Raw genomic sequence first — 25,434 nt, 5'->3', positions numbered from 1 at the left:
TTGCAAATCCTAACACTGAAAGAAAAAACATAGTCTTGTTTGCCTTTTAACTTGTTTTAGTTACATTTCTCTAAAAGTGATCTAATCACCTACATTTTATTTGTAGACGATCTGATTGAGCTTAATGTGAAATTTGTTTCAGAGCTTTATCTTCATCTAATTATACAAGCCAATAGCCATTTTTATTGCCCAGTTTAGAGTTTTATTCAAAGAGCAAATATTTGACAATGCATAGAATTGAATCTGTTGATAAGCCACTTGCTGGGCCAGCACCAGAGAGAAAAGATTCTACCCACTAAAAGCTTGGGTCAGCTCTGCATGAGTGGGTAAGACACGGTGGACAGAGTGCAGGTTCAGCACCACGGACAGTTCCCTGCTCTTCTGGGAGTCTGCATAGTAGTTAAGCCAAACGTCCACGGCAGGTGACCCAGATCAAAGGACAGGGGTCCAGCAATCTTTGACATTAGAGACCAGACAGTCTGGAATCCCTCACAAGACTGTTAGCACAGTGGTCACTAAAGCCGGTATGTCTGGCAGGTGGAGCGCAGCTGTCCACTGAGCATTCCAGTTCAGGCTGATGGCTGGCTGTGCCTGGGCTATGCTCCTTGATTGTGCAAAGTCCCTTTTGAGGTAGGTGTTGTCCCTCTGTGGTCTGCGGCCTGTGCTAGACCTTGGAAGCTGTAACATGCAGTCCAAGCATGCTTCAGTCCATTCCTGGTAGGTCTGATGTTTTGTCTTCATTGGCTTTATTTTATTCCTCTTCATATTGAGGTTGGATGTGCATTTTGAAATCATCTTACATATGTGGAAATATATAGCATAACTCTTTGGAGATGACCAAGAAAAAAAAATCACTTTTAAAGCAGACCATGGCAGTCACTAGTCTGATATCCCACCAAGTGGAGTGTGACATTACAGGCACTGGAAATACAATGGGTAATTTGGTCATCAGAGATTAATAGCATTTTCCAAGGGATACTTTTTAATAACTGGCTTGTTTCAGCTTTAACTATAAGAATTGTAAAGTAAGTAGGTGTCACAATGAAACTGGAATGCTAATGCCACACTTTGTTTTAGCTATCTATCACATGAAAGGACCAGCTAGCTACTGGCTGGATGATTTTAATTCATTCTTTCAGATGGTCGAAACGATTCTCTAATGCACTCCTTGGAACAGATCCCAAAGACGAGCTTAGAATGAAAAATACTTGGTAAACCACTCCTGATGCGGAGAGCCTTGCTTCTGTGGGGCCTCTTTGGCTTGACCTGGTTCTCCATCTTGTGCCCTAATCAAAGAAAAAATGTACATGGTTTTGAAACTTTTTCAATTAAAAAAAAAAACAATACCCTGCCATCATTCCTGGAGAAGCTAAGTGCTTGCTATCCCCTCAGAAAATGCTAGGCCATGACCTACGTCAGCAGCTGGAAATGTGTTGTGAAGGATGAGTGGGGGGGAGGGTCTAGTTCTTGTTTTAACCACTAACTGCTCTCCAGTCTTTCACTGATGACCTGATGGCCGTGGCACTAACGAGATGCATTTTGTCACATTCTATATCTTACTTTAGGCACACATCAGACAATAAGCCAAATTTTAAAAACTTAAAATAGTTAATCAAAATAGTGTTCCACCATGAACCTTCTATATATTACTTGTGAGCATATTAACGAAGCTATGAAATTTGCCTAATAAAAAGAAGAAAGAGTAGGCAACGAACTGTCACCTGGCTAAATAGTCTTTGTTTGTGAAATTTCATATAAAATAGCAGCCTTCCAGGCCTGAGGACCTGAGTTTGATTCCTGGAACTGACAAGGTGAACGGAGAGAACAGACTCTCAAAAGTTGTCCTCTGACATTGTGCATGGCAGATGCCATCTCCCCCATTAATAACATACAGTATTTTAAGGGTCACTTTGTAGCTGTGACTGTTCTAGAACTTACTACAATAGACTGTGCTGACCTAGAACTCACGTAAATTCACTTGCCTCTGCTTCCAGAGCTGAGATTAAAGATGTGCACACTTGACCCATAAATACTGAAAAAAAAAACCCAACAAAATAGTTTAAAGCAGGTGCCTACCAATGAGAGTCAGGAGCTGGCAAACTGGTATGCTCTGCTCTAGACCTTTCTCAGGCAGGACCCAACAGGGCTATACTCATTCAGGGATGGCAAGTTAGTCCTCACTCCACAGTCAGGTCTCTGCCTCCCCTCCAATCTAAAGAGCCATCCATGGTCAGGCTGGCATGCAGAGAGCTTCTGCAGCCAGAGCATTTTAGACCAGGCCCTTCCTAAACGCAGACCCTCAAGCTCAGAATTTAAAGCACACCCTTTGAATGGAGGGCTTGATGAGAAGGGAAACAGTAAGCAAGGTGAGCCCACAGGCCTCGGGAAGAGGGAAACCGAGGAAGGTGTGTCAGCCACGCTCACACCCAGAGACTCTAACAGCCTCAAGAATACTGTCCACACTGAAAAGTAGCCTTAGCTAAAGCCACAGAGGCTGAAAATAGTTTGTGGATGAATTCCTTTAGTCACACCAGTCTTATCAGGCAGCTGCTGTATTAGGGAACCATAGAGGTCGCCTGTCCAAGGCCACACAGCCAAGAACAAAAGTGATTCCATAACAATTAGGCCTTCTAAAATCTGGTACCAAAACCCAAATAACAGCAGTTTCTATCATTAGTGTTTCCATTTGGCTAGAGTGTCATTGTCCAAGGCTGGGCTTCTACTCTATAGACCAGACGCCAGATACTTAACAGGTACCCGAGAAGATACCGGTTTCTTTCCTGCCCTTGAAGAACAGGGTACATCTTCACCCTCTCCCTCACGCACCTTGTGGCAGTTTTCCCATCAAGTAACTGGGTGGGTTTGTAACTGGTGGGTTGGCCACAGCTGGGGCTTGGGTCCAGGCTGGGTGACTTTGTTATGGGAGGGGCATTGATCCTGGAGCTCAGATCTCCACTCAGAAAGTTCTTTGCATAGGAGGCAAGGTTTGGCACGCTGACCACTCGGCTGGGCACTTCCTCCATCTTCTTTTTCTGTTTGTGTCAGAGAAAGGCTGTTAATGCCACCCAGGTGATGTGGGGTTTCCCTCTGTATGCTGTGAATACCTTTGGTTAATAAAGAAACGGGCTTGGCCTATAGCAAAGTAGAACTTAGCTAGGCAGGGAAAACTAAACTGAATGCTGGGAGAAAGGAGGCGGAATCAAGGAGAAGCCATCATGGAGCCACCACCAGAGATAGACATGTTGAAACCTTGCTGGTAGGCCACAAGCCTCATGGTAAAATATAAAATAATGGAGATGGGTTAATTCTAGATATAAGAGCTAGCTAGCAATACACTTAATTGGCCAAGCAGTGATTTAGTTAATACAGTTTCTGTGTGGTTATTTCGGGGCTGAGCAGCCCAGAACAAACAAGCGGCCTTACTACAACACCCAGGAAACAGCATTATTATAAAAGCAAATAGGCTTATCTGACTGGACGCCCACCAGCCCATCAGTATGCTGCAGCTACTTTGAGGAGAAAAACCCTCACACTATGTGATGTGATAAAATTGCTTTACCTTCATGGAAGGGGTCAGGTATCCTGGGTGAGGATTGAACGAGAAGGACCGATTCCGATGGGACATTGCACTGGGGAAGGCTGCGTAGTGAAATCTTCTCTCTTCCTGGAAAATCAATGCAACCAGGTCTTAGAGAGCTTAGGCATGTGTCACTGGTTTTGTCCACATGGTGGGAGGGCCCTGGAGAAGGACAGTGGGTGAGTGGCAATCGGCAGCCACTCACCGGAGCACCTTGGCGGTGGTACCTTCACCTCTGGGGCTTCATGGTTCCAGTGAAGAAAAGAACAAGCTGCCTTAGCAAGGAAAAAAAATCTAACTGAGCATCTGAAAGTAAAGTCTAGTCCAAACGTGAAAGTAATTAAGCAAACATTCCAACCTTTCTCTCCCTTGCCTTTGCTTGAAGCAGATCCTCATGCACTCCGAGCTGACCTCAAATATACTGTACTATTTAGCCAAGGATGAACATGGCCTTGAACTTCTGATCTGTTTCTGATTCCTAAGAGCTGGGTTTCAGGTGTGTGCTACCGTACTTGATCTGTGTGGTGCCAAGGACTGAAGCATGACCTGTGGATGCCAGGAACTGAGCCTGGGTCCTCTGCGAGAGCAACAAGTGTTCTTAACCTGGGCGACTATTCTTTTAAGATAATCCTTAGTTGCTAAGAGCACTTACTGCTCTTCCAGAGGACCTGTGTTCAATTCCCAGTGCCTGTAATCAGGCAGTTCACAAATACCAGTAACTCCAGCTCCAGGGGATCTGACACCCTATGCTCTCCTCCAAGAGGACCTGTATACATGTGGTGTGCACACATATGCACCTAAATATAAATACATAAATAAATAAAAAGACTAATAACTATACTACCTTCCTACACTTATCAAGTAGCAGTTATTCCTTATTAACATAATTCTAAGAGTCAAAGACAGACCAAGGGGAGAGACGTCTCATCAGGTCTTGATGATTTGGGGACACAGCGTCAAAGGAGTTGGAAATAACTCTTCAAGGGGTCTTGCTACTAGAATGGGTGAGCTACTCGAAAGCAGGTGGTTGATAGATCAACAATGGTAAATTTGAATGATTCTATTACAGTCAAGGTAAGTAAATGGATTTTTATCAAAACTGTAGGTTAAAAAACAGAATCAACATCAAACAAAGGCTGTTAAACTTGGGAATAGGATGGTTCTTTTCTTTGCCTGTATCTCTCTCTCTCTTTTCTTTTTTATGAGTATTCTTAGTAATAGGGGGAAATAATAAAGGATGGACAGGCAGCTACAGAAATGCCAGGTTCAAAGCTAACACCCTTAATGTGTCCACTGGGCAGAACCTCCCCTTCTCTGCTGGCCTGGGCCTCACCGTCAGCTGTCTGATGATGTCCTCTCTCTCCTTCAGGCGTGTCTGCAGGCGGCCTATGAGCTGCAGGTCCTCGGGCCGCGAGGTTCCTTTCCCTGGCTTCTCTCCAGAATCTTTAAGCCTGTTTGAAGTAGGTAGTCAGTCCTACAGAGGTTTCTCAATAGGGAAACGAGAGTGTGTGTAGAGCATGGCCACCCAGGACCTAAAGCTGATCACACTCCTGGAGACTGTGCTTAGCATGGCCACCTTGAGCTCCTAGAGACTGTGCTTAGCATGGCCACCTTGAGCTCCTAGAGACTGTGCTTAGCATGGCCACCTTGAGCTCCTGGAGACTGTGCTTAGCATGGCCACCCAGGGCCTACTCCTGTTCTGGATCCCGTCAGTTTTCCCACGCCTTCAGAACTAAGGGGTGTGCACATAGCTTCTACATGCAGCCAGGCTTCTGGGGTGAGGTATGGTTCTGGAACAAGAGCCTTGCTCCACCCTAGGCCTTCAGGGTCCTCCGATGCCCACGAGGCTCTTGCCCCATCTGCTGGGGACACAGAGCACAGCCTGAGTTGGCCCTGGAGTCAAGAAGCTCTTCAGGTGTAGCCATAGATGAAATAGGCCAGGATGGTGATGGGGAGAGACAGTACTGATGACCATTGATGACAGGTGAAGGCTTGAGAGTGAGAGAACCCCGCCCCCTGTCAATCCTTTATCTGCTGCTTTCTAGTCATTTGCCTCATCACTTATGCCATTTCTCCTGGGGCCAACAGTCTGTCTTCTTTTTGGGGGAGAGAGAAGAAGGTAGCTGTGTGGTTGAGACAGGGTCTGGCCTCACCACATAGAGCAGGCTAGCCTGGAACTCATGGAAATCCACCTGTCTCTGCCTCCACATGCAACTCTTCCCAGCAGTTTCTCCCTTTTTAAAGAGAGCATGCAACAGTGTTTGGTTGTGAAGAGCCAGTGAGGTAAAGACTGACTGGCAGACGGGCACACGGCAAGTGCCCACTGGATGGGGCTTGGTTGATAAACCTCACCACAGCTTTTCTTTCTGAGCTGGGGGCTGAGCGTCATGAGCAGGCACTGAGCTATCTCCCCAATGCTTTTCTTTTTTTACCTTTTTATTCTGAGATATGACCTCACTACACTGCTCTTGCTGGCTATGAACTTGTTTGACAGCCCTTGATGGCTTGCAATCCTCTTGTTCCAGCTCCCTCTAGAGGATTATGGGCCTGTGGTTCTGGGCAAGACACACTGCAACTGTTCTGGGTCAAGACTGGTTTCTCAGGGGCTGGAGAGATGGCTCAGCGGTTAAGCGCATTGTCTGCTCTTCCAAAGGTCCTGAGTTCAATTCCCAGCAACCACATGGTGGCTCACAGCCATCTGTAATGAGGTCTGGTGCCCTCTTCTGGCCTGCAGGAACACACGCAGACAGAATATTGTATACATAAAAAATAAATATTAAAAAAAAGACTAGTTTCTCAGAACACAGGCTCTTATGTTCACTTCCTATTATATAACCACGGGAAAGAGGTTTTACCTGTCAGCTGATTCACTTCCTAACTGGTCTTCTTGTCAATCATCCCTTCTTTTAGTTTCTCTGTCACTCAGCAATTAGAAGAAAGCTTCTTCTGCCTCCCCCCTCCCCAGGGTACTGTCACATGTGCAGCATGCAATTATACAAACACACATACACATAAATAAAAACACATCTTTATAGATTAATGCAGCCCTCAACTCACAGAGAAGCTTCTATTTGCAGTAGGTGGCAATTAACACAGAAGCAATGAACTCGTCAAAGTGCAGAGAACAAGAGACTGCTCTATCTGTGCTCTCCACAAACTGACGGCAAAGCCCCATTGCCGCAGACAACATTTACACAACTCCCTGACCATGGAGATTTTGAGCTGGTGCCTACACAGAGCCTTCGCCCCTACATGCAAATTGCTAACCACTTGCAAATGAAAACTTAGTTTTCTCCAAGGGAGTCACACACAGGGGAAACAAGTGAGACCTAGGGACAGGCTGCCTGTCCAGCAGTAGATGCCAACAGAAGACAAACTGACCGCTCTTTGGAGGTGCCCTGTCTCATGATGTCACATCAGAATGTTCCCCCCTTTTTTTACCTTACTTTTAATTTGTATTTTATTTATGTATAAAATTTATGTATAAAAGCCTCTCTCTTTACCATACAGGCTTCCAGTCTAGTGTTTTTATGTTTCCCGAGTGTACAAACGCGTGGGTCTCGGTGTCTATAACTGTTTCTCATGCCTTTTTTAAAGGCTCTTTTCCTTCTGTTTGTAGGCTTCATCTTACCTTATTATACTACATTATATATTTTTTATCCCTTAGAAGTCTAAGTTCTCTGATGGGAGACAGGTAGGGGATGGATCAGGATTAGAGAGGATGTGAGGGGGAACTGGGAGGAGCAGTGGGGGGGGGAACTGTAATAATGTATATTATGCAAGAAAAATTCAATTAAAGGAGAGAGAGAGCAAGAGAGAGACAGGTTGCTACACCCTCTCCTCAGGGATCATTGCAGAAGAGGGGCAGAGAGACTGTAAGTACCAGAAGCCGTGAGTGACTGCAGGAAAGCTGGTTAGGACACAGCCAGGCAATGTCACATATAAACTCCCAATGGTGGTGACAGCTTGCATGAGATCCATACAAGCTCAAGACAGACAAAATCCCAGCGTGGAGACGGGAGGTGGACACCACGCCCCACACCTAGCTGAGGCACTATTTGCAAATGATAGCTGTGGGATAGGGAGTCATTTTCCTTTATGAGTACAGGCCCTGGTAGGTCGGTTGCCCATGCTCCTCCAGTGGATGGCCACACACTCAAGAATATGTGGGTAGTACAAATTATACTTGATGGGAATGAATATGATCAAAACACATTTATGTAATTTTCAAATAAATAGTAAAATGAGAAAAATAAAATAAAATGAGGGACTGCCAACCATCCTCATTTGCCTGAAAATGAAGAGCTTCTAGAACCCAGGGAATGTCTACGTTTTAAAACCATGGCAGTCTAGGGAGACTAGGATGAGTTGGTTTCTTCCCCAAATGGTAACCTGCTACTCCGTCTCCACCTGGGCCCAAGACTTTGCTCACTCGGCTTCCAGAGCCGCCAGCCTGGCCTGGAGCCGGGCCTGAACACCACTGAAATCTGCCACCATGGCCTGCATCTCCTTCCGGTGCTCTTGACGGAGTGCTTCCACCTCCATGGCTCTCTGGGCTTTCTGGTCCTCCTCCAGCAACCTGTGAAGGATGGGGGCACAGTCAGGGTCCCCCAGGCTCTGAGCCTGAGTCCTTGGACTCAGGGGCTGATTTCTCTGTTTGGTGGCCTAGTTTAAAAGGCCCTGAACTAAGTGATATCCAGTCACCTTAGGAGAAGAATACCTTTCCGCTCTAGCATCAGCAAAGGAGAACCCTCATCAAAGGAGCTGCCTTCCTTGGAAGAAGGAAAAGAGACCTGGAGGGAGCCCCAGAAAACACTTCTTTCCCCCGTACCCCCTTCTCAAGGCAGAGGCAGCATTCTCTCAGCTGGGCCTAGAACTCTGAAACCCAGGAGCACCCTATCCAGGGTTTCCAGAAAGGTGGGGAATAGGTAAAAGAGTAATAGTTAGCACCAGGCAGCTTAAGTCCTTGTTTGTTGCTATTATTTTTAACTGTGTGACCTTGGGCCCAGTGCCCTCTTCTGTTAGATGGAAGCGATGTGGTACTTACCGTACAGGGTCATTGCAAAGAGGAAGTGAACTAATGCATATCCGGAGTAGCACATGGCACAAAGCCCCTTCCAACCATTAACTATCCTGGCTCTTAACCTGGAGGAGGATCCTAATGACCACAGCCAAGGCCCAGGGAGGCTCCCACTCTCAGGAGGGACATGCAAATTTTAATGCTTTTTTTTTTCCAAGCTGAGGGATCATTGCTTTCTTCACTTGAAGAAAGACTTGCCTACGGCTACTTGGTACATCTCTAGATCTATGGTGCTCCATCTCAATCAGATGGGCTCCTGGCTCTTCTTAGATGAACGCGTATCTCAGGTTCACCTGGGAGGGAAGCCCCATGACCTCAGTTAGAGGGAGGTTGGGTTACTTCACAATCAGGAGAGTGCACGGGGTGGGGAGGGTCCCGTGAATCACTCCTTTCGCTGTGGTCAGCTCCCCTCGCCAACCGTGGGCACGAGGACTACCTAAGCTCTCTTCAGCATCCAAGGTTCGAGGCACTGCCTCAGCTTTCCTGTAACTGGGGTGGGACTCAGAGCAGCTTTGTAAACATGGTTCTCTCTTGTGTAGGCATCTCTGCCTGGGACACCAGTACCCAGGGTCATCCCACTAAGGGACACCCTCACATTGCTTGTTTTGTATTGGTTGAGACAGGGTCTTACTCTGGAGTCCACACTGCCTGGAGCTCATTATGTAGCCTAGGTTGGTCCCAAACTCTTGGCAGTTCTGCCTCAGCCTCCCAAGTGCTGAGTATACAGGCATGTGCCATGTCCTGCTTTCTTTGGCTGGTCTTACTTAGATGCTTCTGCCTGGCGGAGGCCAGCTCCTCTATTCTGGAAACCCTCTCACCTTTGGCTGTTACAGCAGCAAGAGAGAGAGGCACAGTCTCAGAGTGGTGCCACAATTTCACCTGCCAACTCCAGCATCTCCTGGGGCAATTTTCAGAAATGCAGATGTTAATTAATTCTAATTCAGAGGCTAATTTTCAGGCTCCATCTCAGCTCCGTTGAATCTGATATGGGAATGAGTTAAGTGTTCAATGAAGTGTGTGTGTGTGTGTGTTAAAGTGCAGGTTCTTCTCCATTGTAGGAAAGTGTTCTACCACTATCTGTATTCCCAGATCACAGGTTTAAGCTCGGTTTTATGAATTTTAATAACCGCCCCCCCCCCCGGCTTTTAAGTCAGTGCGATGTGCCTAATCTTGTTCTAAATACTTGGCATGGAATCCTTTCTGGGGAGTCAGGGTAGAATCGGAAAGGTCTCACTATGCTGGCATTGAACTCGAGATTCCTCTACCTCAGCCTCCTAAGTGCTAGGATTAGAGGCATTGCCATTACACTCGGCATCTCTTTTCTTTCTCTTAATTTTCTCCACCACTTGTGTGCTGGGCTTTGCCATGCTTGATGCCCTGGGCAACTGAGGCCTGGGAAAATTAAAAAAAAAAAACTTGGTTGGGGTCATACACAAGAGGAAAAGTCACAATTGTTGACCAAGGTGAAAACCCCAACTTTCCTACACACCTCTGGTGTGCAGTAGAGCAAGCTATATGAACCACTGAGCCATCTCCCCTTTCTCTATAAAGAAGTGCTTTACGCCAAGTGGTGGTGGCGCACGCCTATAATCCCAGCACTCGGGAAGCAGAGGCAGATAGATCTCTGTGAGTTCGAGGCCAGCCTGCAAGAGCTAGTTCCAGGATAGGAGCCAAAGCTACAGAGAAACCCTGTCTCAAAAAAGCAAAACAAAACAAATAAATAAATAAAACAAAACCCAAGAATGCACGGCACTGTTTGAACTATTCCATTTCATTGTCTCTTTTTGGTCTGATTCTATGTGTACTGTTTCTGACCTCAGAGGCTCTAAGCAATGCCCGAGGGAAGAGGGGAAAGAGAGAGGAGAGAGGAATGTGGGGGAAGAAAAAGAATGGAAGCTGGGTTGCAGGCTCACCGGTGCTGCTCGCGCAGCTGCAGCGCCTCCTGCAGGTGCTGTTCCACTTCTGCGCGCAGGCGTAGTACAGTGTCTTGGAGCTGAGCGTTCTCCTCCAGGAGCCCTTTCTCTGCAGCGCAGGGCACAGAACCAGGAGGCCCTGTAACACCTACATCCTGAGGAGAAAGCAGCAGATAGAGACTTTTCGAAAAATTATTTTCCCTTCAGGAGGCACCAAAGCCAGCTCAGGACTTGGAGGCGCTCTTGACAAAGCTGTATCTGGTTCCTGATGAAGGGCTCCCATGCGGTCTCTTGTTTGGGGTGTTGGCCAAATCTGGCCCTCCGAGAGTTTAATAAGAGATCAGATAGTCCACATATTGTAACTATTTTAAGCTGCCATGCCTCCCTCACCACTTCCCTGCGGTCACTGTCCTAATAGTCACGCGATTCTAGGGTCAGTTGTGCTGTACCAACATTCCGTTTTCCTCTGAGTGTGGAAGGTCTGGGCGAACAGAGACCCTAGTGTGGAGCTGTCTCCACCTCAAGCAGGAGGAGTCTCACAAGGAGGCAGAGGCAGGGTGCCGGTGCCGGTGCCAAGAGACCAAAAGAGAACAGGGCTGTAGATGCAGTTTGTAGCCAGTGGCGGCGGAGGTTTTTCCTTGATGCATCGCGGCATCTAGAGCTTATTCCACTAACCGCCACAAAGTTATGCTGTGTGTTACCCCAATAACTGAAGCTTGGGGCTCAAACTGTTGCAAGATGATACCAGCTGGAGTAGGAATTAGGGATGTGCCCGGAAGGGGTTGCTGGGCAAAGCCTGAACAGGAAAATGAAAATTTGTTGCCTTGGGTTCTGAGAACGAGATTAGTGCTGTCTAAATAGGGAGTTTGTCTGGAGATTGTTCTGAGATATTTCCCCCACAGATTGGAAGAGTGACCCAGACCAGCTATCTGGAGGGCTAAGAGGTAGAAACGGATATCGGAACTCTAACCTGCAACTGCTTTAGATCTGCTTTCTGCTTTTTAAAATTGGGAGGCTGCAGGCTGCCAAGTGTTTCCAGGGGTGAGGAATGGGAAAGGGGTCTTGTCATTCCCAGCAGGGAAGAGATCTAGCTCCCAGAGTCCACCCATACAGGGCTGTTCTCTGTGAGCTTAATGCTGTCTTAGAAGGACTATGGTGTGGGCAGGGGCAAGGCACTGACCTCTGCAGTGAAGGTGTGGTTTGTGCCCGGGGCCCTTTGCTCATTCGGTAGCATCTCCAGGGCCTTCTGCTGCCCAGAGGCAGATAGCTGCTCTGCCAGCTCCTGCCTCAGGGACTCTAGAAGGAAGAACAGAGAGGTCATTCATAAACTTATTCCCAAACCACAGAATGGCATAAGGGGCATTTGATGTGTCCTGCACCACCCTGTATGGTATGTATAATCCCTCCACTCTGCCATCCCAGCTCCATTTTATTATTAGCGAAAGAAAGGGTAAGCAGCCCTGAGCTACACAGCTGTCACGTGGTGGAGCAGCAGTAAGCGTTTCAAGTGTTTCTTCTTTGTTCTGAATCACCTGTCTGGCTACTTCTTGCTGGTTTGGTGGAGGAATAGGTTAAGGTGTGTTGGCCTCAGTCTACATCAGAGCCTGAGGCAAAACTGGGCCTGGGCACCAAGTCAGAAAATCAAAGGAAGAACAAGGGTCTCAAGTAAAGAATCTTGATATTTATGTCAGTTTTTTTCTCTCTTTTTAATTTTTTTAAAAAAACAAACTATTCACAAGTTCTCCTAGTCATGGGCATAGGATTTTGGCTGGCTCATGGGGAAAGAAGATTGTTATCCAGCAGGATTCAGACTAAAGCCAGTATCAGCCAGGAGAATCTGACTCACAAAAGTCACTACAGCCCCGTGAGGTGAACACTATCATTGCCCTCACCGGACAGATGTGGACTTCCCAGGCCACACAGCTAGTGAGTGTAGGAATTAAGTTTGAAACCTAGACAGTCTAATCCCACAGATCTTAACTGCCTCTTGCTGACTTCTGGAACACTGAGAGTGGGTTTTAGTATTGTAATGTAACCAGAGATAAATTTCATGCTAGGGATAGCATGAGGCAAGCAGAAGAAAGTCAGGTGGAGCCCCCCCCTCAATTTTCAGATACCACTGGAATGGAAGTCCACAGAACTGAGGCAATCCAATGAAACCTGTGTGAAGGCATATCTGAGTTCTACTGAGTGGTAACTATAGTATCTACTACCTTTACTGGACTCATGTTGTATGTTAGACATGTTATATTTAACATCCCATTTTATGATGTAGGAACAGTTACAGCTCCATTTTTATAGGAAAATTCAGCCTAGAACCCCCACCCCTGCTGTGGAATAATCATTCTGTGCACTATGACTATGTATTATTTTCATTGGCTAATAAAAAGCTGTCAAGGGAAGGAAGGAAGTTAGGTAGGAAAGCCAAACTAAGTATAAAAGGAAGAAGGAGGGGGGAGTCAGAGAGACACCAGCCAGCTGCAGAGGGAGCAGGGCATGATGGAGGACAGGCAAAATCATGAGCCATGTGGCAAAATGTAGATTAATAGAAATGGATTAAGTTGTAAGAGCTAGCTAGCAATTAGTCTGAGCTATCAGCATTTATAAGCAATATAAGCCTCAGTGTGGTAATTTGGAAGTAGCTGCTAGGATGGGAAAACCCCACCTACATACCCCTGCTTCCCAGGTCTAATAGATAGTTGGGAATGGAGCTGGGATTGTTGCTGTGGCCTGTGTGCCCTGCTTGCCACTGGTTTCCATGTGTGGAGCACACAGGTGACTGGGCTCTTCCAGATGGGCAGTGGGATATTTACCAAGCAGCAGAGGCTGCTGGACTTGTGTCTGCTCATGTTCCTCTTGCAGCTCTTGTCTGGCTTCCTCCTCAAGGGCCTGGAGCTCCAGTAGGTGTGCCTGGTGTTGGCTCTGAACGCTGTGACCGGAGGCCTTCAGGAGCTCCGCTGTGGCCTGTGGGCAGAAGCAGAAGCAATGACACACGAAACAGGACTCTCTTGTGGCTCTCTAGACTGTTGTGCGCTAATGGCCTAACCACACCATTACAGGCTTTGTAATGTCTTTTAGCTAGCAGATAAAGTTACGGGTTTCATTATGGTGGTTTGTTCATTACACTTTGCTATTTTTTCTTTTAATTTCTTGTCCTCTTATGAGCCGGGATCCCAGGTAGCTCACCCTGGTCTAGAACTCACTTTGTAGCTGAGATGACCCTGAATCACTAATCTTCCTGCCAGATGGATTATAGGCGTGCACCATCACACACGATTACCCTAATTGTGTGTAAAGTACATAAACATCTCCTGGTGCATTTTGCTCTGTTTTTCCCTCTCTGCTCTTTTCCTCGCTCACACATGCTTCTGCTGGCCCCTGTCCTCCAAATAAGTTGTTCCCTTTTTAGATTTCACGCCACACGCTCTCCATTACCCCGTCTTATCTCCACTTTCTCCTCCCTTTAGACTGTTTCTTCCCTTCTTTCTACTTCCATGTCCTACACTGTATATCTGATGGAGAGCAGAAGGGATGGATGGGGCACTTTCATACTCTGTGTTATAATGACACATTTGTGTTTGATGGAACGGAAGCATGGATATACGCGCTATTAACAGCTTAGCACATACACACTGTTAAAAGTTGGCTTGTTCTGAGTTGCTCCTCACCAGCTCAGAGCTAAGGTCAGTACTAGGAAAAACTAACTAGACCCAGCATCTCAGGAAGTACTTGAGCCCAGACATCCACAGAATGAGGGGAGAGGTCAAGGAACAACAACAGCACAAGCACAGAGACACCGCAGCTCTCAGACATGTAACTCGTCATCTGACTGGACAGGCAAGACTGAGCTCTGGAACTCAGGACTGTTTCCTGCCACTGCCTCCTCCTCCCATGGGATCTGCTGGCTGGAGATGAGACATAAGGGAGTTTGTAGGATGTTAGCCTGCTGCCTTCCTTGATGACTGGCTTTCTGAAGAAAGCGAGAATGACCGATTCAAATTCAATTCTATCTGTGGTTACTGGCTTCTCGTAAGCGGTAACAGGAACACCAGCACTCTGGCAACTCTACCAGCACAACATCTGGACTCCCCGACATGTCATTGACTCCTCTACGAGCACAACATCTGGACTCCCCCTGACATGTCATTGGGCTAACAAGGAATCACAACTGCTGCTGGATTGGGGTTTTGGGTTCGGTTCCAGGATGAGAAACTCCAGAGCGGTAGCCAAGTACTTTTACCTGGGGACTTCCCCCTCCTCTGTTCCTGGCACTCTCTGGAGCTCTTGCCTAACAAATTGAATTGCTGTATGTGTTGGCCTCAGTTTTAGCTCGTTCTGCTCTGCTCTGTTTTCACTCCTGATTTCATGCCTCTGATTGCAAAGTATCTTTCTGTCCCGTTCCATCTGGTTTATGTCAGAGCTCTGACTGTTAGAATGGGTAGCAAAGCCTCTGTTTCTGGCAACAGTTCCTTGGGGGTGCATTCTCATAAGATGCTCTATGTTTATTCATCTGTGGCAAGAGGGTTGCTGTTTTTGATCTCCCAAAGTTCAGAAAGAAGTATGTGTCTTTTGTATCTCAAATTACAATTGTGGGGTTAATCTGTATATTTTATCTTCTGCCTTTGTCTTGCTCACACAAGATAACTCTCCAAGGACACTAGAAGCTGTAATCATGGACAGCTCTTGATGGAAAGTAACATCCTGCACAGACAAAGAAAAGAAGTGCTTAAAGGAAATCATTTTACAAATCCATGACGCCATGCTGTCTGCTTAGGACTTAAAATAAAAAGGAACCTTATAGTTTAACAATGTGTGGTGTTCTTAATTTGTTACATTGTACCCAAAATGTAATTTGGATTAAACATTCTTTTAATAAATTGGTAAATAAAGCCTGGTGTGGTGGCATGTCTTTAATCTCTGCACACCAGAGCAAGAGGCAGGTGGGACTCTGAGTTCCAAGACAGCCAGGGCTACATAGGGAAATCCTGTCACCAAAAAACAAAATAAAATAAAAATAAGTTGATAAATATGTTTTGTCTCATAATATTAAGTAAGGAGATTAAGTAAAAAGTAATTAGTAAGAATGAGATAAAGAAATTTAAGAGAAACAGTAAACATCAGGATATATTTTGATATAATAAAACTTAAAAAGATAATTTTCTTGAAAAAAATTTTTTATATGGCAGAGTAAGGGTTTATCCTAAGAGAAAAAAAACAGAATATTTCCAAAATGGAAAAAGAAAGATGAAGACAAAACAAGAATGCTTAAGTATATCATGGAAGGTTCTAGTAAGTCATATAAGGTTTGATATATGTATGATGATTACAGGTTATTAAAATTAAGGACATGGATATAAAAAATAAAATCCAATCCTCGCTTTAAACAATGGTATTTTCTTAAGACACAGGTCTGTTTTTAATAACATTCATAAAAACTGGCTTACAGAACAGATTTCGAGGCTCTGGGGATGGCTTTGTGACTAAGAGCACTGTCTTCTCTGCCGGAAGACTAAAGTTCAATTCCCAGCACCCAGTTCGCATGACTGTCTGTAATTCCAGTTCCAGAGCATCCCATGTTCTCTTCTGCCCATCATGGCCATAGGCACACGCATGGAATTCACACAGACCTTTGTGGTTGCTGTCATCCTTGGGTGCAGTGGATGGCTGACATTGTGCACTGGACAACAAAGCCGGATTTTCATGGCTCCTGTAATTTTAGGCGATTTCTGTCATTTATGTACCGCATGCATGCGAGATTAAGTGTGTGTCTGAACTGTCTAATGTGTGAAAGTTTGCAGTTAAAGTAAGTAAGGTTAATGTATGCAAAGTGAACAGTAAGGGCTCTTTTTACAGAAAATGCATATGACCAGTGGAATTCTTTTGACATTTCTCCTTTTTTTAGATTAACACCACTAAAAAAAAAAAAAAAAAACCAAACCGACAAAAGAAACCCCAAGCCACCCAAACCTGCCATTTGGGTAGTCCTGTTTTTTGAAAACCTGGCCTGCCTCATTGGCCCTGAAAAAAGAAGTATTTTGTTATTTTATTATTTTATATATACAATATATATATTATACATATAATATATAGTATTATATATAATATATACAATACACTTTATTTCAGAAAATAAGCCTATTTGTCTTTAACACCATTCCCTAAATTTGTAAAAACTCTAAAAATATGTATGTTGTCAGTACTATAGTTCTATTATCACATCGAACCAAACATCTTAAATTTTGCTTTAAAAACAGTACAAATTACTATTTAATTTATCATTTAGGACTTTGGTGTAGTCCTTCTGTATCATAATGCTAATTGTCACTGGTTCCTTTATGTGTTAAGTGACTTCTAAGATAGGAGAGAGCTTTACCACGTCAGTGTCCTCCAAACCAGAGTTGACAATGTTGTTAAACTTTTCATGGGTTTTTTACTATTCTCTTTAAGCAAAGGAAGTTAAACATGTTTTAATATTGTGCATTCTGATCAGTGTTTCCTATAATTTAATAATTTTTATAAATTGACCAAATAAGAATACAGTCATAGATTAAAGGAGTAAAGATAATAAAATAAATATTAAAAAATGATAAGCCATGTAAAGACGGAATATACACAGAGAGTCTGGATTTTGTATATTATTGTGTTTTCTTTGAATTTTTTAACTGTAAAGGAGCTAAGTAACCAATATACACACTTTAAAGGCATCTTGTCTTTTAAATTTGGGTCTAAGGATATGTTGCTTTAGAAAAGAGGTTCTTCTTTTGTTCCCACAAAGGATGACAATCTGTGTAATCCTTCCAGACTAATGTGGTTTGATGGACCAAGACTCCCTGAAAGATCACCGTGAACATCCCTAAAAATTACTTTACCCAACAAACAGCAGGAAGCAGTTTGGAGAGAACTACGCCCATATTCCCAAATATTGTCTATAAATGTTTATTTACATTCAAAGGGGGATATGCTATGGAGGCTTGTATTGGCATGGATCTTGGTTTATTGATACAAATTTAAGGACAATTTTGTTATACTGTGTATATGTATTTTTGGTCTTGATTAAGATATTGTGTTTGCCCAGCTCATTTAAAAATGTAATGTATAATTAAGAAATATAAGTCAATAGATAGTCATCTATAATAGTCAAGTTTGTAATCATGTTAGGGTTTTTTTTTAGGTGTACAGCGATATATTTCAGATGGATAATTATTCTTCAAACCTCTTAAAGACTAACAGAATATGGCATTTAAAATGTTTAAGAACTTAGGACTTTTCATGACAGTGAGACACAATTGCTCCTGGCAGCACTGATCTATTCCCGAGAGAATGTTGAGCACTGAAGACACTCCACTTAGAGCTTGTTTTCTTCTTGGCAAAACTGGCCTTTGGGCAAGGAACTGCCTATGCATCAACCACTGACAAAATCCATGATGTCCAGCCAGGACAAGAAGGATACAAGGGGGAAAAAAAGACTATCAAATCTTGCCAAACAGGGTAAGACGGTTTTGAAAAATCTCCTGCCTCTGAAAATGGTCTTTCGGTTACTCTTAGCTATAGTTGGTTGCTCCAATATTGCAAATTAGACTTTGGGTGATTGCCCAGATAGCCAGTTGTCTCTGTCATTTTTTATACATTTTTGAAGTTGCTTGATTGTACTTCCTGCTTACTCAAGTAATATTATTTCCCTTCTCTGGTCTTCGATGGTGTTGAAGACCAGATAGCTGTAGTTACTTTCCTCTCATGACTTGGCCAAGTTATTTATAATACAAGACTTAAACTCCTTAGGATAGGATAATTATTGAAACATCACATGTTTCTTGCTTGATATTTTTTATGCTGGTTGTAATTCTAATTTTCATACATGATATTTGTTCTTACTGTATATAATTTTGTATTAGGCTTAGAACTCTCTTATTTAAATAAAAGGGGGATGTGCTGTAGGAAATTCTTTAAGTTACCCACCCACTTGGGCATGGTCTCTTATACTATAAATGCTAACATAAAGCATGTGTCCCCTCTCTCTTCTGGCTGCTAGATTCGGTTGTTGTTCCTCATTTGTGCTGAGGACTGTGATCTGTGAGTCTACCTCTAAATAAATAACCCTTTATTATACTCAACTCTGAGCTAGTGTGGGATTTCTTTTTAGTGTCCACCTTCCCTGGCACATTGTTTCAGAGCCCGCTACAGCTGGGAGACCTGCTGAGACAGACATCCAGCCTCAGGTCAGGTCCCTCCGAGGCTTAAGACTATTGTCCTTTAAGGCAGCTTTTCCAAGGCCACCTCATCCTTGCTGAATATTTTTGGAACATCTTTGGAACAGCTGAGGGTCTAGGGAGACTGTAAGGCTTCAGACACTTTGGCAGTAAGTGCTTCAGAAGACCCCTCAGGCAGAACCCTGAGTGCTGGGAAAGAGGCGATTGTGGCTGAAACATGAACCTTCCCAGAGAAATCGAAACCTTGCAGGGATCCACAGGGCAGCCTCTCACACCTCAGATCTTACTCCTTACTAAGCAACTCTTAGAGTTTCTTCCTGAAACTCTTCTAATGTACTGTGTTTAGCATTTAGAACCTCTTCTGTAATGTAGAAAATACAGTTGCCTCTCTGTAGCTGCAGAGGAACAGGGTAGTGTCTGTCTGTCTGTTTCTCTCTCTCTGTGTGTCACACACACACACACACACACACACACACACACACACACACTTTTGTATATTAAAGCCTTCCTGCATTACTTATAATACCAAATGCTATATTTACCGTCATCAAGCTGCTTTGTTTAGGAAAATTATGACAATAAAAAGGTATGTACACATTCAGACAGATGCTCTTTCCACCAAATATATTCAACCTGAAGTTGGCTGTATCTACAGAAACAGAAACCCAGCACACAGACTGTTTACTGTCTGATCAGCCTTTGATGTATATGTATATACCCCCTATGTACAAAATACAAGGACTTTTGTCTGATTTCTTCATTGATGGATCCCTGTGGCTCAGCATGGGTGCTCATGAGCAGTAGAAGTTGTTTTTTTTTTCTTTCAAACCACCACAAACCCATATATTGGTGTCTGAGTAATTCTGCAGTGAGGAATGCACACATCTCATTGATGTGCTGATTTTCCATTCTTTGGAATCTCGCTCAATAATGAGGTTTCTGGATCATATAGTCATTCTATTTAAAATTTTTGGGGGGCTGGAGAGATAGCTCAGCAGTCAAGAGCACTGGTTGCCCTCCAGACACTCAGGTTCGATTCCCAGCACCCAAATGATTGTGCACAGCCATCTATACTTCCAGTCCCAGAGGATCTGACACCCTCTTCAGACTTCTGTGGGTACTGCACACACAGTGCACAGAGGAATTTCATGCAGGCAAAAATGCTCATACACATAAAACAAATATTAAAAAATTTTTTTAAAGATTTTATCATTTTTAAATTTATTTTTATTTTATGTGTATGGTCAATTCCCTGAATGTATGTGTGTGCACCATATATGTTGTGTCTGAGGAGTCCAGAAGAAGGCACTGGAACTCCTAGAACTGGAGTTATAGGCTGTTGTTAGTCATATTGGTTGCTGTGAATCAAACCAGTGTCTTCTGGAATAATAAACAAGATTCTTAACTGCTGAGCCATCTTGCAATCCTCTATTTAAAAAGATTTATTTATTTTATTTATGTGCATGTTTAACACTGGAAGTTTCTAATGAATAAGCAAAACCAAGAACTCTGCTTTGCCCTGGACCTATAACACCCTCCCCAGATGGAAACTGGCCCCGTGTGCTTTCCAAGGCTGCCTGTAGGAGGAGGCACAGTTTTACTCTGGGCTGGGTGCGGCATATCCTATCCACAGCTGTCCTACCTGGGTTTGTAGTTTGACAGTTTGGCTTTGCCAGTCCTCTGGTTGATGTCCAATCTCCACTGCCTTCTCCTTCAGCACAGAGCCCTGGGGAGGTTGTAGATCACTTCCTTCCTTGAGGGGCTCTCCAATCCTTTGGAAGAGATGAACGATATAATGATTAGATGCTGTAGGTGTTTCAACTGCTCCTATAAGGGAAGAGGGAGCTCCTAGAGGAGTAAAACGCAACCTAATTTAAGTTCTAAGTTTTGCTGTACAAGTTTCTATAGGAACTACTTGATCTTAGCGAATGCTTGACAAATAAGAGACTGTGAGCTTCGAGTTCTTCTGAGGGAGCTGAAAAGCTCCAAAAATAGGTCTCTATATCTAAGTTTCATCATTTTTCCTATACATGGAAAAAAGAAAAAACAAACCTTTTTTTTGTCCAGCTTTTCACACTTCCCAAGCATACTTATAATTTTTACTGGCTATCCTAGGTGATAAAAACTGGGAAGAGATAATTATTAGGCTTCTTCCTATTGAAAAGCTGAACAAAAGCTCAAATAGAGAAGAAGCATCTTAGAAAAGATTCTGGCAAATGTCTTTCAGGGAGATACTTTCCCACTCTGAACTCTGGAGCTTGCTGAGAAATGAAGATGCTTAAATTGGGATGCTAAGTGTTTGCCGTGTTGAACAGAGTGAAGGGATGTCACACGGAGGCCTTCAATTTCTCGTGGCAAGAACATTAGACCAGGGGACCAGGGGTCAGGGGTAAAAGCCCCTGTGGAGAAAGGCATAAGGCCAGGGCTTCTGCTTTGCAGAGAAAAGAAGGTCCAGACACACAGGCATAAGATATGTATGTACTGGGCTGGAAAGGTGGCTCAGTGATTAGGAGGACCTGCTATTCTTGCAGAGGACCTGGTTTTAGTTTCCAGCACCCACATGGTGGCTCACAAATATCTAAACTCCAGTTTTATGAGGTCTGACATCCTATACTGGCCTCTACAGGTATGCATACATGCATGAGGGCAAATATTCCATACATATAAAATAAAAATTATTTTTAAAAGATATGCATGTATAAAAATACAGTAATTAAACCCATCATACTGTCATGTAACCATGACAACAATATGCCCTAATTAGGGGATTACTTCTTCAGCCTGGGTCTCATTCATGAAGAGGCATGAATACGAAACTAGTAAGGCAGAACCCTAACACTCCATCCTCAGCTAGGGGCCAAAGGTATATGAACCCATCAAAGCATGGCCAAGCCAAGCACAAAGGTAGCTCACCATGAGGCAAACACCACCTATCTGGAGGATGGCTGATAAAGTAGCAGCAGGCATACAGGTGGAATACATGGGGGTTTCCTCTGGCAACAGAGTTCCCCTTTCTTCCCCGACAATAGAAGAAAAGTCTGTAACCCATCTAGGCTTGACTCTTGGGCAGAATTATTAATCTCTTTGAGCTTTGGGTTCTTTATAAAGTGTTCTCTATGTTGGCGTGAAAGTTAAATAAGGCAGTTTATGGAAAGCCATAGCAGTGTAGAAGAACGTGTAAGACATAACTGTTCTCTCTCTCTCTCTCTCTCTCTCTCTCTCTCTCTCTCTCTCTCTCTCTCTCTCTCTCTCTCTGAGCATCAGGTTAAGCCAGTCGTAAGCACTCAAGGACAGAAGGGATGAACAAGCAAACCCTCCAGTCTGAGTCTTCACGCTTGGCACACGCAGAAGGCTGCCCAGCTGCCCGTACCTTTTTTCTTCTTCATCACTGCTGCTTCCTTCTTCAGCTGTCGGCTTCTCCGGGCCCTCTTCTTTGGGCAGTGCCAGAGAAGGATCCTGTGGCTTCGAGCGTGGATCCTAAGGCACAAACAATGGCTGGTGAGACTAACAGAAGTTCCTAGATTTCACCTGGCTTCTTACAACCAGAAATCAGGGGAGACAGGACCTACAGAGACCCACTGGGCACCTCTCTGACAGATGTAAGGTTGGGATGGTGAAGTACCTAGAACAAAGCCAGGGGTGTGGTTAGTGTGGGTTCTGACACTTGTGTCCTTCCTGATTTGCAGTAGGCAAGGTAATTCACACAGTTGTAAAACAAATCCAAGAAAGAGTGTCTTGAATTCCCATCAGTGAATTCTGCAATGGGATATGCAATGGAGCCTTCCCATGCTAGACCTGAACCTTTTATCACCTTATAAGACAGTCCCAAGTGTGCCACACAGATGGTCCTTGCTGAGCCTGACCCAGGGAGGCAGAGGGAAAGTCAGAGGGCAGTTCTGGAAGTCAGTCAGTGGTCAGGAAAGATAACTGTAGTCATCATTATTGATATACTGATACCCTAGACTGTAGCATGCTCCCTCTCACTGTGCAAGTGAGGAAACATGGAACCTGACAAATGACGGATGGGAAGAATGTAGAATTGATTCCTAGCAGCGAAGCCTCAGAGTGTTTAATCAATTGCATTTGTTCGTGCTATCCCTCTCTCCTTTTCATAGAAATGTAAGAGGGCAAAGATTCTTTCCCTTTCTCCATTTATCATGAAAACTGCTGCCCCTGAAAAGGCAGAGGGGTAAGATAGGTAGGACCAGATTTATTCTCAACTTTCAGCAAATGGTGTTAAGTTGCAACCTGATTTTTTTCCCCACAAGCTAGTTGCATGGCCTTGAGTCAGGGTCCTTCTTTTTCGAACCTACTTCTTCTTCTTATTTTTTAATGTAGACAAATGTGTTGGCTTGCACCTGTGTTTTTCAAACTGTTCTTGAGATCCTAGATGTAAAGAGCTTGACTAGCAAGAAGCAGTGTGAGCTGGGAGGCTGGTCCTTGGGTTCCCATGCCCAACCTGACCTGGAATGAAATGCCTTCTGCGTTTTCATGTACTGTAACGTCTATTAAAGTTCACCATGTAAGGTAATGTTCACTTTTATGAGGAAAAGACACTGTCAGTTCTCAAGGCTTAGCTAACTGGATCCCTCAGAAGACTTTGAGATAACCAACTGTATTGACTGATTTTCTGTAATCAACAACACGAGCTAGAATCATCAGAGGAGCCTCAGTTGAGGAAATGCCTCCAGGAAATCCAGCTGTAAAGCATTTTCTTAGTGATCATTGTGGGAGGGTCCAGCCCATGGCGGGTGGTGCTGTCCCTGTGCTTGTGGCCCTGAGTTCTATAAGAAAGCAGGGTAAACAAGGCCATAAAGACTCCTAAGGTATTCATTGTAGTAACACAAGACTAGCAGAATTTTTCTCAAAGAAAGAAAAGACCATGCTTCCAACACCATTGTTTTTTAAACAAGACCCCAGAGTTCTTCTGAAACAAAGGTTTGCTTTAAGAGTTTCCTAATCTAGGGTCTGGAGAGATGGCTCATTGGTTAAGAGCATTGCCTGCTCTTCCAAAGGTCCTGAGTTCAATTCCCAGCAACCACATGGTGGCTCACAACCATCTGTAATGAGGTCTGATGCCCTCTTCTGGCCTGCAGATACACACACAGACAGAATATTGTATGCATAATAAATAAACAAGAATTTCCTAATCTAACCTTTTAATTTTGGGGACTAAAGAATGACACCCTCTCCTCCATTCATTCAACCTTTGTGGGAACCCACAGAAGTGGATCTGTTCCACCTTGACTAAAGGTCAGAGAGTTCGGGCCTGGTCTTGCTCCTTCAAGGCTATCGAGAGGTTTGACTACAAGTGTGAGTACTAACAAAGATGTCTTGACCTAGGGTCTGGTTACTTGGTATTTTGGGTTTTAAGATAATAATTACTTGTTCCTTATAACACAAAGAAAAAGTCTTTTGTTTTCTTTCCCTCTTTTGGAGTGGGGTATTTAAAGACCATAAGAAATAAACACTGGGTGGATTCAGTATTCACTGGGTTGCCCTCCCAGCTCTATTCTGTGTCTCTGTCTTTTTCTTTTGTATCTGCTTAAAATTTCTACCCACACGCCCCTACCCTGTAACATGCGAACCCCGCTGAGGCTGGACCCTGACCGGTGTTGCCTCAATGTGGGGCCCTGACAAACCGTTGTGTCAGGTAAAAGTTTTCATGAAAGATGTTGAACATCAGTCATTTTAGGTACATTAGGTGCTGGAAGAATAACTAAGAAGACACAATTGCTATTCCCACAAACATGTGGTCCCCGTGGGGAAGTGGCACATAGTTTGACAATTCCAACAAACCACAAGGAATCCTCCTCTCTCACCTGACCTTATGCACCTGGTGTTTAAGTCAAACACATCATTCAGAGTTGCTGGGGGTGGATTTGGGAGGTGATTCGGTTGTGAAGGGCACAGTCTGCTCTTTCAGAGGACCCAGGCTTGATTCCGAGCACCCATGTGGTGACTCATAACCATTTATTGCTCCATTTCCAGGGAATCTGACACTCTCCTCTGGACTCTGCAGGCGCCAGATACACATGTTGTATACAGACATACAAACACTCACATACATAAACAGAAAACCATTTTTTAAAGGTGCAAGGATAGCACGTGAACATTATGCAAATGAACTTCATTGTGGAGAGCAATAAGGAGAGGCTGAAGGAGCACTCCCAGCCTAGAGACACTATTAGAATATTACGCATCTCTCAACTCCAGCTGGAGTACAACTCTTCCCGCTGCCCACTTTTCTGAACTCCAACCAGAATAGACTCTCACTGTTCCGTAGTTATGAGCTTGTCATCCTAGCAAGCACCCCCGCAGCAGGAGTGGCTACTCTGGATTCTGGGACTGAGGGTATCGTATGTTACTTGCCCCTGAATTTCTCTTAGGCTCTCCATTGGGTTCTCAGGTTTAGCCCAGGGCTCTCTCCACTGCTACAGGGACCAGAATATAAATAGCGCACACAGCAAAATAAACAACTCTGCCTCTCCACCGAAATATCCACCAAAGAGCTTCGTCCCAAGCAAGGGTGGTGACTTTAAAATCTTTCAGTTACTTAACCTCATCTAGAGGTTTTCTTTTTCTTTTCTTATTTTTATTTCTATTTTAAAAGAAACACTCACTCCCAGGAAATCTCCCGGACAGGAACATTCAAGG

The 25,434-nt window shown here is 44.2% G+C and overlaps 1 protein-coding gene across 2 annotated transcripts in view; it reads right to left on the bottom strand.

Moving 5' to 3' along the window:
- Positions 1-184: 184 nt before the first annotated feature.
- Fam184b (family with sequence similarity 184 member B) overlaps positions 185-25,434 on the bottom strand; it is an 83,236-nt gene continuing 57,986 nt past the window's right edge. The window contains exons 6-15 of one of the 2 annotated variants that reach the window (XM_075943633.1): positions 22,148-22,254; positions 20,420-20,549; positions 13,384-13,534; positions 11,751-11,866; positions 10,571-10,725; positions 8,010-8,156; positions 4,911-5,028; positions 3,560-3,664; positions 2,827-3,032; positions 185-1,286 (exon numbers count right to left, since the gene is read on the bottom strand). In XM_075943633.1, the coding sequence (XP_075799748.1) occupies positions 1,193-1,286; positions 2,827-3,032; positions 3,560-3,664; positions 4,911-5,028; positions 8,010-8,156; positions 10,571-10,725; positions 11,751-11,866; positions 13,384-13,534; positions 20,420-20,549; positions 22,148-22,254 (1,329 nt within the window). In that variant the 3' untranslated portion in view covers positions 185-1,192. The remainder of the gene's footprint in view (positions 1,287-2,826; positions 3,033-3,559; positions 3,665-4,910; positions 5,029-8,009; positions 8,157-10,570; positions 10,726-11,750; positions 11,867-13,383; positions 13,535-20,419; positions 20,550-22,147; positions 22,255-25,434) is intronic. The other variant, XM_075943632.1, reaches the window with a different exon arrangement.

Source organism: Microtus pennsylvanicus, chromosome 12, assembly GCF_037038515.1.
Source record: "Microtus pennsylvanicus isolate mMicPen1 chromosome 12, mMicPen1.hap1, whole genome shotgun sequence".
Taxonomy (NCBI): domain Eukaryota; kingdom Metazoa; phylum Chordata; class Mammalia; order Rodentia; family Cricetidae; genus Microtus; species Microtus pennsylvanicus.
Note: the sequence above shows the minus strand (reverse complement) of the source record. Positions and strands in the feature narration are given on the sequence as shown.